Genomic DNA, 12,351 nt, shown 5'->3' with positions numbered 1-12,351 from the left:
GGCCCCAAACTACCAAGCGAAGATGGCGGCGGCGGCAGCTCCGCCCATCCCTCGCCCCGCCCCTCCCTTTCCCGGCCCAGCAGCCCAGGCGCGAGCCGGCCCGGGCCGGCCCGGGCCCCGGCGCGCTCCGTTGGGCTGCTGCGCCCCCTCCCGAGCATTCTCCGCGCTGAGTCGCCGAGTCCCGCCCCTTGCTTCCACAGAGGGCGTGGCGATTGGCCGAACCTGCACCACGTCCATGGGGGAAGGAGGTGGAGTCCCGCCTCACGTGATTCCAGCGGGGGTGGGGGGAAGGCAGAGGGGGACTAGACTGTCGAGTGGGTTCCGCCCCTTTGCCCATTAGGGAGGAACCGTGCTCCAACTAGACCTTTTTGGCGCCACTGGAGAAAGCGACAATGGTCGTGCTGCGCTGCTGCACTTCCGTTTAAACTCCTTAGCTTGGCTTGACCCCCTGCCTTCTACGTTCTCTATGCCTAGTCGTTCTTTTCAGGAACTTTGGTAGAGACTATGCCTTGTCTCTCTTGGCTCTCCACTGTTTTCAGTTCAGGTCAACAGCCACTTATGGAGTGCCTACTATGTGACAGGCACTGTGTCCCAGGCACAGGGAAAAGGAGTCCATAGCCTAATAGTACACTTACTGGAGATGAGCTCCTCCGGATTGTAAAGCATATTGGTCCTCAGACCGTTGGCTCGATCTTTTCAGAGCACCTTACTGAAAAGCCAGGCCTTCCATGGTGCAAGAACCCACACCGTGAAGTATCTCTACCCTCCAAATGATTAATAAGGAAAACTTTTGAGGAAAGCTCTTAGAAAAACGATCATTGGAGAGATTCTTTTATGGAGCATACATGGCGGGAGTCCGAGGAAGATGAATTGGAGTAGGAATGAGTCAAAGAACCATGGGTTCAAATCATAGCCTCTAACACTGCTGGTATGATCTTGGAGACGACCCAGGACCTTGGGTCCTTTAGGCCAAGGTCTTTGCAGGTATTCACTTAGGGTGAACTAATGCCCATTCATTGAATAGGACTGTTTAAGCAGTAGCCAGGGCATGGCCCCTTTAATGAATCCAGTGACCAGACATTCCTCAGGATGACTGAAGATGACCCAGGATTCCAATGGTTCTGGAGGAGATGTGAGGCTGGTGACCTGCACAGCCCTCTCTCATTCAAAACAAAGTCAAGGGCAAGTCACGTCATCGTTTCTCTGGTGGCATGGTCTTCTTCAGCAACGAAGGAACACAATGACCTTGGTCAAGTAAATTACCTTTTTGGCATCTGTGCCTTTCCCCAACTGTTAAAATGGTGGAGTTTGATACAATGACTTTAAACTTCCCTTCCATTTCTAAATCTATGATTTCTCATCTGGCAGGTAGCTGGCACAGTGGGTAGAATGCTGGAGTTGGAATCAGGAAAACCTGAGTTCAAATTCTACCTCAGACAGACAATACCGTGTCACCCACAGATCTCTTAAGCTCCCATCTCTAAAATGGAGAGGATCGAACTGGATGGTGTCCAAAGTCTTACTCTACCTGCTCTCTCAGACAAACCCTACCTTTGTCATCTGTACTCAGTACAGAACCCCGGAAATATCTCAAACGCATAATGCAGAGAAGTTTGGGGTTTAGATCTGTCTCTTCCCCTCTCCCCCCCTCCCTTCAGGTTTTCAGTCTCTAGTTGCCCTGTGTCTGGATCTTTGCTCTCATTTTAGTCTCTGTACCGGTGTCTGTTCATCCATTTTCTGTTTTAGACTCTAGGTTTGCCCCACTTTAGCTTTAACTCTAGGTACCTTCCCCCCACTTCTGTCAATGTCTCTGGAACCTGAATTTTAACTCAGTCAGTCTCCACGAATGATTTTCAAAATTGGTCCCGCCCTATTTCCCAGCCTTCCCTAATGCTCGCGCCCTTGTAGGAAGTTGTCTCCGCCACAGATGTCTAAACCTCTTCCCCACCCTGGCCCAGTTTAGGATAGTGTTCACCACGTGCTCCAGTCAAGCGCCAGCGCGGGCTGAACTACAATTCCCAGCAGGCTCCGCAACGGCGACCAGCCTGGATCGTACCACGTGTGCTCCACCAGGGGATTCTTTCAGTAACTTTGGGGCCGGTTTTTTTCTGGAATGGGCGAAAAAGAGTCAGAATCTGATGTGAACTAGGACGCTGACAGGACATGAGGTGAAAATGGGGTGCACTCGAATGTCAGAGCAGGGGATAGGCCGCGAGAGTCGCATTTGGGGTGAGCCTTCCCCCTTGACGCAAATAGTACCTTCCGCTCCGGGCCCGGGGACCCCAAGTTCCGCGCTCAGCCCATCGCTACGCAAGCCGGGGCTCCTCGGCAGCAGCAAAGTTAGCTCTGGCTACCGCTCCAGCACCGCCTCCAGCTCTAGGGGAAGGCTAGGCCTCGGCGGCTCCGGGCCTGAGGAGGGGGTGAGTTGAGAGACTTGGCGTTGGCGTAGAGGGGACCCAGGGAGAGCTTTTATGAAACGGCACGAGTTGGGGGGGTAGTGATGAGAGTTTCGTCCTTGTGTGGCTGCCCGGGCGTAGGAGGCGGGGTCTTTTTTGACCATTATTCATTAGGGGCGGGGCCTCTGCCCCCATTTGGACTTCTTGGAGGGGCGGGGCAATCTGGGCCGGGTCTTAATGTAGGAGGTGCGTTTGTTCTCTTCCCCCCTCCCCCCACCGGGTATTGCGTGCGTTTTTAGCTGACTAGGAGGAGGGATGCCGGCGTTCGCCGAGCTGGGCGGACGGGCCGCAGGCTGGCGCGTGCGCGAACCTGCGCCTGGTCCGCGGGGGGAGGGGTAGGCTTTGGCCCGTTTCGGGGCGCGCAGGCGCGAGGCGTCGTTGCTAGAGGATTTGAGCGAGGCCTGGCGCGGTACCTGGCAGTGTCACTCAGAGATAGGAGGGCGGGAGCAGTTTGGGGGTGAGGACGGGGGCGCACGTTTATTGGCTCGGGCGCTGGGGCGAAGAGATCGGGGGAAAGACTTGCTTGTGCCCTCCCCAAGCCGCCGGAACCCTGCTCTCGGTGAATGTGCCAGCTTTGTAGCCTGCGGCGGGGGCGAGGAATTGGGACGGGGGCGGGGCTTGCCGGCCGGCGGAGGGGCGGGCCTCGGACTGGGCGGTGCCTGCGTCAGGGGGCGGAGCCACCCGCGGGTTTTGTTCCGGCTCTGCGGCGGCGGCCGCCATCTTGTGTCTGGGACCGAAGCAGCCCGTGGAGGGGCTGAGACTCCAGGCGCCGGGGCTGGCCTTGGGTGGCGGCGGGGGGAGTTCCCTGAGCACCGGACGGCGACGGCGACTGCGGTGATCGGGCCCCGGGGAACAGGCCTTGGTAACCGGCCTGCCTTCTCGGCTGCCGGCCTCCCTCCCCTCTACCGCGATCTCTTCTCCTTCCCCCCACCCCCATCCCCGCAGTCTACTTCCTCCCCTCCCCCCCCCCCACTGTCTGCCGCTTCTCCCGTTCCCCCCAGACTGCCGGGATCTCTCCCCCCCAGCTGGGATTTGCCTCCCTTCACCAGCCCCCCTCCCGCTGCGATTTCTCCACCCCCCCCCCGGGGGCGGGGCCACTGTATCGTCGGGCCCCACCCGGGATTCTGCCGGAGGGGTGGGGCCGCCGGAGGTGCTGGGGGGAGGGGGCATCAATCCTGCCTCTTCACTCTCTCCACGCCGGGGCCTTGGGTGGATGGGTGGGCGGGTGGGTGGCGGGCCTACCGGCAGCCACTCCAGATAAGACCAAGGAGCACCCTGGACAGCGCCTTCCTTTCATTCCCCTTTCCTCCTTCCATCTTTCTTGGCATTCTGTTGGTTTGGAAGCCTCTTTGGCCTTTCTGCCCCCCACATTCACCCGAGGGAGTGGGAGAAGAACCCTAAAGGAAGGACAACAGCCTTGGCCAATCAGGACAATGGTGCTTCCTCTTTCCCCCCTCCTACTCTGTGTCACCGCTCTGCTTGGCAGATGGCTTACTTTCCCCACAAACGTGATGGGCCCCCTGGACTTACCCACTGACCCCATCTGTTCCTGTGTCTCTCTAACCCTGCCCAAAAGAAGATGTCCTGATCCTCCTGCCTGCCTGCCCAGGACGCCTCTCTGCTCTCATATTTCTCTCCTTTCCACCCCCAGTAGGACCAGCTCATTGACTTCCCTAACGCTCTGGAACTCTCTGGCACTGTTTCTTTTCCTCAGACTTCCTCTTTCACCCATTCCTGGGAATAGTTCTCTTCTTCCCAGGTGGCCTGTTCTCAGCCCCTCTCCCTCATGTCAGGTTCATTGCTGTACTTCGCACCCTGATCTCTCCTCCCTCTCTTTGGGCCAGTTCTGACAGCTTTCTTTTCTATCTCTCCTAGATGTCCAGCTCGCCGCTGTCCAAGAAGCGTCGCGTGTCCGGGCCTGATCCAAAACCAGGTTCTAACTGCTCTCCTGCCCACCCCGTTCCCTCTGAAGTGCCCACTGCACCTGCCAACGTGAGTGTTCAGCACTGAGTTTCAGTAGTGTAGTGGATCCCAGGGCTTGGGTCAGCCTCTCCTCACCCTGTGCATTTCTTTGTCGCTTTCTTTGTCCACAGGGAATGGCTAAGAACGGGAGCGAGGCAGACATCGACGAGGGCCTATACTCCAGGCAGCTGTGAGGCCGGAACTGTTGGGGGCTGGGAAGGGGAGAAGCTGTCAGACAGGGACTGGGCTCTAGACCTTGCTCTCATCTCCTTCTCAGGTATGTACTGGGCCACGATGCTATGAAGCGACTTCAGACTTCCAGTGTCCTGGTGTCTGGGCTCCGGGGCCTGGGAGTTGAGATTGCTAAGAACATCATTCTTGGTGGAGTCAAAGCTGTCACCCTACATGATCAGGGTGCTGCCCAGTGGGCTGATCTCTCCTCCCAGGTAACCTCAATCCATCTCTATGGTTTCTTTCCTCCTCTTCCCCTCCCCCCCCGGATCCCAGTTATTCATCCTCTCCCTTCTCCCAACTCTTAGTTCTACCTTCGAGAAGAAGATGTAGGCAAGAACCGGGCAGAGGTTTCTCAACCCCGTCTGGCTGAGCTCAATGCCTACGTTCCCGTCTGTTCCTACACGGGGCCTCTCACTGAGCACTTCCTTAGCAACTTCCAGGTACCTCGACCTATCACTCAACTGTCTCGGAGACTTCCATAGAAACAGCTTTTCTCATCTCTAACTCTGTCTTCTGAACAGGCTCTTTTCCTCTGGGGCCTCTGAGGGAGCGGGAAGGACTTTTACTTAACTGGTCCCTGAACACCTAGATTCCAGTTCAAGCTCCACTACTTCCTCACTAACCTTGGCCAAGTTGCTGGATCTCCCTGTCCTTGGTGTATTCACTTGTTGAAAAATAGAAGGGCTTGAACCATAAACCAGATGGATCCTGGCTTTAGGGCCAAGGAGGATCATAGAAGTTGTTGGCCATTTCCCTTCCTTGTGTTTCCCACACACTTGAAAGGGTCACTCTCACATAGGGAGCAGCAGGTCTAGCGTTGGCATTCAGGGCCTCTTGACTCCAAGTCAGAGCATTTTTCTCCTTTGTCTTACTTCTTCTGTTAGATCAGTTGGCCTCTCAGATCTCCTGACAATTTCCTGTTTTGTAGCTGTCAGCAACCTCTAGGTCGGTCCCTTCAGCCCTTCCCCTTAAGTCAGCCTTCCCTTCCCCTCAGGTGGTTGTCCTCACCAACTCTCCCCTGGAGGAGCAGCTGCGTGTAGGCGAGTTCTGCCACAGTCACGGTATCAAGCTGGTGGTGGCTGACACCCGGGGCCTCTTTGGGTAAGTCTGTCCTCTAGCCTTCCCTTTTCCCATACCTTGGGGAGCTTGAGAAAAGAGAAGGAAAGACTGAGAGGCATCCCTTGGTCACCGCTATGGAAGGTGAGGTGTGGGCTCTCTGCTGCTTTACCTACAGGCAACTGTTCTGTGATTTTGGTGAGGACATGGTCCTGACGGATGCAAATGGGGAGCAGCCGCTTAGTGCCATGGTCTCCATGGTGACCAAGGTGAGGCACTGGCTTCTGGGACCCCTGCCTGGGCTGGTTGGGCTCCAAACCATGCTAGCCCCACCCCGTCACCCTCTGGCCTGTTCTCTGGGTCCCCTAGGACAGCCCAGGTGTAGTGACCTGCCTGGATGAGGCACGGCATGGCTTTGAGAGTGGCGACTTTGTCACCTTCACTGAGGTACAAGGCATGAGTGAACTCAATGGCATATCACCAGTGGAGATCAGAGTCTTAGGTGAGTGGGCAGGCTGGTGTGTAGAGGGGTGGCTGAGCTGCTTCTTTTTGGGTGACCAATCTGGCCCTACAGGTCCATACACCTTCAGCATCTGTGACACAGCCAGATTCTCAGACTACGTCCGTGGTGGAATCGTCACCCAGGTCAAAGTGCCCAAGAAGATCAGCTTTGTGAGTTTCTCCAGGGCCAGTGGTGGGCAGGGGACTGGTACTGTGGAGAGGTCAGCCAGGGAGACCTGAGGTTAAAGCCTACCTCAGGCCCTGACTCGGCAAGTCACTGAACTGCTGCGTGCCTCAGTTTCCTCATCTATAAAACTGGGACTCATAACACTTACCTCCTAGGATCATTGTCAGGATTCGGTGAGATTGATCAAATAGTAAACTCTTAAGAACCGCTGACTTCCTTTTTTCCTGACTTCATCCTCCCCATCCATTCTCCAGAAATCGCTACCTGTGTCCCTGGCTCAGCCAGAATTTGTGATGACGGATTTTGCCAAGTTTTCTCGTCCTGCCCATCTCCACGTGGCCTTCCAGGCCCTACACCAGTTTTATAGTCAGCGAGGGCGGCTGCCCCATCCTCAAAATCAGGTGCTTAGGCCTTGTGGGGAGGGGGGAAGGGCAGGAAAAACGCCCGTGGGCCCCAGCAGCTAGGCGTCATCCTTTCCTCTGTCCTGGGTGTGGGCCTTAGGACAAGCTGCTCATTGCTCCATCTTCCTTCTTGCCAGCCGGATGCTGCGGAGATGGTGAGCCTCGCACAGGCGATTAAAGAGGCTGCCTCACCCCAACTGCTGCAGGAGGGTTTGGACGTGGAGCTGGTGCAGCAGTTGGCCTACATGGCAGCTGGAGACCTGGCCCCTGTAAATGCTTTCATTGGGGGCCTGGCTGCCCAGGAAGTTATGAAGGTGAGGCTGGTCCCAGGGCCAGGTTGTGACCCGCGTGCCTGGTTTCCTGGGGATTTGGCCTAACGGCTACTTCTGCGCTCGTGCACAGGCTTGCTCGGGAAAGTTTATGCCTATCATGCAGTGGTTGTACTTTGATGCCTTGGAGTGCCTACCTGAGGACAGAGGGACCCTCACGGAGGACAGTTGCCGCCCAGTAAGTTTTCCCAGGTACTGAGAATGGGCCCAGCTAATTTTGGAGGCCAGGCCTCTTGTGTGACTTGCTTCTTTTTTGCAGCGTCAGACACGCTATGATGGGCAGGTGGCTGTGTTTGGCACTCATCTGCAGGACAAGCTTGGCAAGCAGAAGTATTTCCTGGTGAGTGACTGTCTGCCCTGAGTCTGTGGCCCAACCTGATCCCGAGAGGCTTCCCTTGCCCTCTGACCCAGTCCTGGTTCTCTTTGGCCTTGTCTGTTCACAGGTCGGGGCGGGGGCCATTGGCTGTGAGCTGCTTAAGAACTTTGCCATGATTGGCCTGGGCTGTGGGGATGGCGGCGAGGTCATTGTCACAGACATGGACACCATTGAGAAGTCCAATCTCAACCGGCAGTTCCTCTTCCGGCCCTGGGATGTCACGGTAAGGCTCTGGGGGCTGGGAGGGACTGGGCAGCCCTGGGCTGGCCACTCCGCTCTTTGACTTCTGCCGCTCTTTCCTTGTATCTGTAGAAGCTCAAGTCTGACACAGCAGCCGCTGCCGTCCGTCAGATGAACCCACAGATGCATGTGACGAGTCACCAGAACCGTGTGGGACCTGACACTGAGCGCATTTATGATGACGACTTTTTCCAAGCCCTGGATGGTGTGACCAACGCCTTGGACAATGTTGACGCACGTGCGGATGGAGCTAAGGAGGCGGTGGGGGGGTGGGGGTGGGGGAGAGGTATGGGGTACGGGCCCTCACCTCCACCACCATAATGAACCTCTCAGGAGGCGGACCTTCAAAGGCCTTCTCTTCTTTCCCTTGCCCAGGCATGTATATGGACCGTCGCTGTGTGTACTACCGGAAGCCATTGCTGGAATCGGGCACCCTGGGTACCAAGGGCAACGTTCAGGTGGTCATCCCTTTCCTCACTGAGTCCTACAGCTCCAGCCAGGATCCTCCGGAAAAGTCCATCCCCATCTGTACTCTGAAGAACTTTCCTAATGCAATTGAGCACACACTACAGGTGTGAGGCATGGGGCCAGTGTGGGGAGGTACCAACCGGGGGGAACACTGGGTCCCAGCACTCCCCAGAATGACTAAATTGTACCTTGACCTGCACAGTGGGCCCGGGATGAATTTGAAGGTCTCTTCAAGCAGCCAGCAGAAAGTGTCAATCAGTATCTCACGTGAGTGGCACCAGCTCCTTTTCCCACCCACTGGCCTGTGGCCCCAATGCCCAGCTTGGATTTTGTGCCCGTTCACTTGTGGGGTCCTTGGGCTAGCCCTCAAAGAGTAAGTGCCAATCCTAAAGCCTCCTGCTATCCCGTGCTGCAGACCTTGACCCTTGGCCTCCTCCCCTACACCCACAGAGACCCAAAGTTTGTGGAGCGGACACTGAGGCTGGCTGGGACGCAGCCCCTGGAGGTCCTGGAAGCCGTACAGCGGAGCTTGGTGCTACAGCGCCCCCGTACCTGGGCTGACTGTGTGGCGTGGGCCTGCCTTCACTGGCATGCCCAGTATGCCAACAACATCCGTCAGCTGTTGCACAATTTCCCTCCTGAGCAGGTAACCACAAGACCGATCTGAGGAGGGATCCTAGGAGGCTGTATGCATCTCCCAAGACCCCTCCATGATGCCTTACCCATTTCATTTCTCTGTCAGCTGACAAGTTCTGGTGCCCCCTTTTGGTCTGGACCCAAGCGATGTCCTCATCCCCTCACCTTTGATGTCCACAATGTGAGTATCTTCTAGGTTGGGGCCAGAGGGGAAGATGAGAGAATCTGGGGGAAGTGGCCCAGATGGAGAGTCAGAGAACCTCATTTCAGGGTTTGGGGATGAAGTGAAAAGGTATGTTAGCCTTGTGAACTCTCTCCCAAATCTGCCTTTGTGCAGTCCTTGCACCTGGATTACATCATGGCCGCTGCCAACCTGTTTGCCCAGACCTATGGTCTGGCAGGCTCTAGGGATCGGACAGCTGTGGCCACGCTCCTCCAGACTGTGCACGTCCCAGAATTCACTCCCAAGTCTGGCGTGAAGATCCACGTCTCTGATCAGGAGCTACAGAGCGCCAATACTTCTGTTGGTAAGCACCAGCCCCCATGGCCTCGGGCCTTCAGTTCCACCTTGCTCTCAATGGCCTCTGTCCTTTCCCCGCTCTGCTCTCCTCTCCTCCCTCAGTCTGGTCTTCTTCCTTGTACCCCCTGCTTCTGGTGGGGCCACAGATGATAGCCGCCTGGAGGAACTGAAGGCAACACTGCCCAGCCCGGAGAAGCTGTCTGGATTCAAGATGTATCCCATTGATTTTGAGAAGGTACTAGGGGATTGTGGGTGTGTGGGCAGGCGGCCATGTTTGGAGGAGCTCCCCACAGACTCAAGCCTCCCCTGCTCCCCCTGTAGGATGATGACAATAACTTTCATATGGATTTCATTGTGGCTGCCTCCAACCTTCGGGCTGAGAACTATGCCATCCCCCCTGCCGACCGGCACAAGGTGAGCCTTTATCCCTCCCCCTCAGGCCGCTTCCCCTCCTTCCCAGCTTTGCAGATGCATATCCTGGACACATATGTCTGTCCACAGAGCAAGCTGATTGCGGGGAAGATCATCCCAGCTATTGCCACGACCACTGCAGCTGTGGTTGGCCTCGTGTGCCTGGAGCTCTACAAGGTGGTACAGGGCCACCAAAAGCTGGAGGCCTACAAAAATGGCTTTCTTAACCTGGCCCTGCCCTTCTTTGGCTTCTCGGAGCCAATTGCGGCTCCCCGTCACAAGGTGAGATGCTGACGGACTATTGGGGCCCAGGTAGGAGGGGAGGGTACACAGAGCCAGGACTGCTGACTTGCCTTGGCCTTTCTCACTCACAGTACTATGACCATGAGTGGACACTTTGGGATCGATTTGAGGTCAAGGGGCTCCAACCTGGGGGCGAGGAGATGACTCTAAAGCAATTTCTGGACTACTTTAAGGTGCTGGAGGGGAGGGGGAAGGGGAAGGGAGAGAGGCAGTGGGGCTCAGGGGACTTGGTCCTGCTGACCAGTGAGTGGTTCCGTCCACAGACAGAGCACAAACTGGAGATCACAATGCTGTCCCAGGGTGTGTCCATGCTTTACTCCTTCTTCATGCCAGCTGCTAAGCTCAAGGAGCGGCTGGACCAACCGTGAGTAGCCCCATGCCAAACTGTGAGGAGTAGCAGGGAGGGTTGGGGCCTTGGAGGTGCTTCACACCTTGGGCTACCATTGGGCACCAAGCTCGTCAAAGTTTTTGGCCTAAGCCCACAGGGAAAGGGAAAGTGAAGGCTTGCCAAGCCTCTGGGGCTTGGCTTTGGTTTTGACGACCATCTTCCTTGGAATGCCCTCAGTATGACAGAGATCGTGAGCCGGGTGTCAAAGCGGAAGCTGGGCCGCCACGTGCAAGCACTGGTGCTGGAGCTCTGCTGCAATGATGACAGTGGCGAGGACGTCGAGGTGCCCTACGTGCGCTACACCATCCGCTGACCTGGCGGCAGGCGGGTGCAGGCCTTCCCTCCTCCTTCTCCTGTGCCCGCCCCCTCGGAGGCTGGGCCCCCCCCTCCCTCTCCCCTTCCCCCCACCTTTGCCTAGGGCACTGGAGGGCATGACTTTGTACTGAACCCATAATAAAGTTATTGACGGAAACCGAAGCCCAGGACTGTGGTGCCTCTGTGCGGGGTCTCTTGAGGGGTGGGGCAGAGTAGAACACCACCAAGGAAGCCCTAGTTGGCCAGCTGTGTATCCTTGACTGTCAATTGTCATCCCTAGACTGGGGAACCCTTGTGTTAGGTGGGGTCCGTTTGTGATAAGGAGCATCTCCCCAGGGTGGCCTGCTGGGATTACTGGGTTGATGAAGAGCTCCCTACCTAGCCCTGTATTGTCCTGAGGGCTCATTGCTTACAAACCCCACACTGCACTGGACCTGCACCTGCAAGTGCTGGGAGAGGATGTGATCCCCATTAGCAGGTTGGATGCCTGTGGGGAATGGGATTGGCTAGGTCCTCCCCTCCCCTTCTCCCCATGACACTTCCCCGTTGAATTCCTCCTCCTGGACGTTAGATGTGGGCAAGTGCACTGTGGCTAGAAGCCCAGTCTCCATCTGGAGCTTTGTCGTGACCCCACCAATCAGGCAGCGGGCAGGTAAAGGAGACATTACTGTGGATGACACCAACGTGTGCATTTCTGTCTGTTGGTAACAGGGTTCTAGTTTTCAATGTCAGTTGGGGAAGTGGGAGGGAGAGAAGGTGAATTTTTGTTAACTGAAAAAAGATTCTGCTCCAATCTCCCCAATGATGGCATCTCCAGGACAGCCCAACATGCCCTCTGCCCATCTTACTACACCTACTCTGTGTGGTGCCCAAGCTACACCACACCTGGCTGGCCTGGGCTTGCCAGGAGAGAGGGGATGGGTTTCTCATTACTGAAACTATGCTGGACTCCACTTGAGAGGGCATGAGGGACCTTGGAAGGATCTTAAAATGGGGCTGAGGGCTTGAAGCCTTGGCTTGGGGAAGAGCTTCTCATAGACAGGGAGGGCTGAGGGGCCAGCACTGCAGAGGCCTGTGCCACTGCAGAGGTGGCTCGTTGCTAGGCAGTGGAAGCCTCCTGAGCCAATCAGCAGACTTGTAGGCCAGCCTCATTCCCGCTAACAACCACGGCTGGCTGAACCCAGCAGCTAAGAGGAGAGGTCCGCTAGGGAGCCAGTCCTGGCCTTGCTCTTTTGGGCAACATGGCGGTGGCTGGCATTAGCTGTGTGGCTTTAAGACGGGAAAGTCACAGGAACAGACCCAAGAGATGGGAGCAAGCACCTTGCTCGGATGCACAGAGGTCTGGCTTTCCTTACTTTACTTCAGTTTCCTAGCAGGCTTTAAAGGCCAAGGAAGGAACAAGTATTTAAGGGCCTACTATGTGCTAGGCAATTTATAAATATGATCTCATGGGATGCTCACAATAAACCAGGTTAGCAGTGCTATTATGATCCTTGTGTAACAATTAAGGAAACTGAGGCAGACAGATGAAGTCACCCAGTCAGTAGGTGTCTGAGGCCCCACTGGGA

General features: G+C 56.2%; 1 protein-coding gene across 4 annotated transcripts; it reads left to right on the top strand.

Annotated features, from left to right (window-relative positions):
* The first annotated feature begins 2,047 nt into the window (after nucleotides 1-2,047).
* UBA1 (ubiquitin like modifier activating enzyme 1) lies at nucleotides 2,048-10,945 on the top strand. Of its 4 annotated transcripts, none has more exons than XM_072625852.1 (26): nucleotides 2,048-2,420; nucleotides 4,332-4,448; nucleotides 4,550-4,608; nucleotides 4,696-4,864; nucleotides 4,958-5,092; nucleotides 5,647-5,753; nucleotides 5,887-5,977; nucleotides 6,078-6,210; nucleotides 6,283-6,380; nucleotides 6,651-6,797; nucleotides 6,935-7,111; nucleotides 7,200-7,304; nucleotides 7,386-7,466; nucleotides 7,570-7,725; nucleotides 7,815-7,980; nucleotides 8,118-8,314; nucleotides 8,413-8,477; nucleotides 8,661-8,856; nucleotides 8,953-9,027; nucleotides 9,184-9,373; nucleotides 9,513-9,601; nucleotides 9,688-9,780; nucleotides 9,868-10,059; nucleotides 10,152-10,253; nucleotides 10,344-10,444; nucleotides 10,646-10,945. In XM_072625852.1, the coding sequence occupies exons 1-26, from the start codon at nucleotides 2,175-2,177 to the stop codon at nucleotides 10,779-10,781; spliced, it is 3,423 nt and encodes a 1,140-aa protein (XP_072481953.1). In that variant the 5' UTR covers nucleotides 2,048-2,174; the 3' UTR covers nucleotides 10,782-10,945. The 4 variants fall into 4 exon arrangements, with proteins under 4 accessions (XP_072481953.1, XP_072481957.1, XP_072481956.1 ...); XM_072625856.1 differs by lacking the exon at nucleotides 2,048-2,420 and adding an exon at nucleotides 2,806-2,913; XM_072625855.1 differs by lacking the exon at nucleotides 2,048-2,420 and adding an exon at nucleotides 3,185-3,318.
* Nucleotides 10,946-12,351: the final 1,406 nt, after the last annotated feature.

This window comes from Notamacropus eugenii, chromosome X (genome assembly GCF_028372415.1).
Source record: "Notamacropus eugenii isolate mMacEug1 chromosome X, mMacEug1.pri_v2, whole genome shotgun sequence".
In the NCBI taxonomy this organism is placed as follows: domain Eukaryota; kingdom Metazoa; phylum Chordata; class Mammalia; order Diprotodontia; family Macropodidae; genus Notamacropus; species Notamacropus eugenii.
The sequence above is the reverse complement of the archived record's forward strand: the minus strand, read 5'-3'. Positions and strand labels throughout refer to the sequence as shown.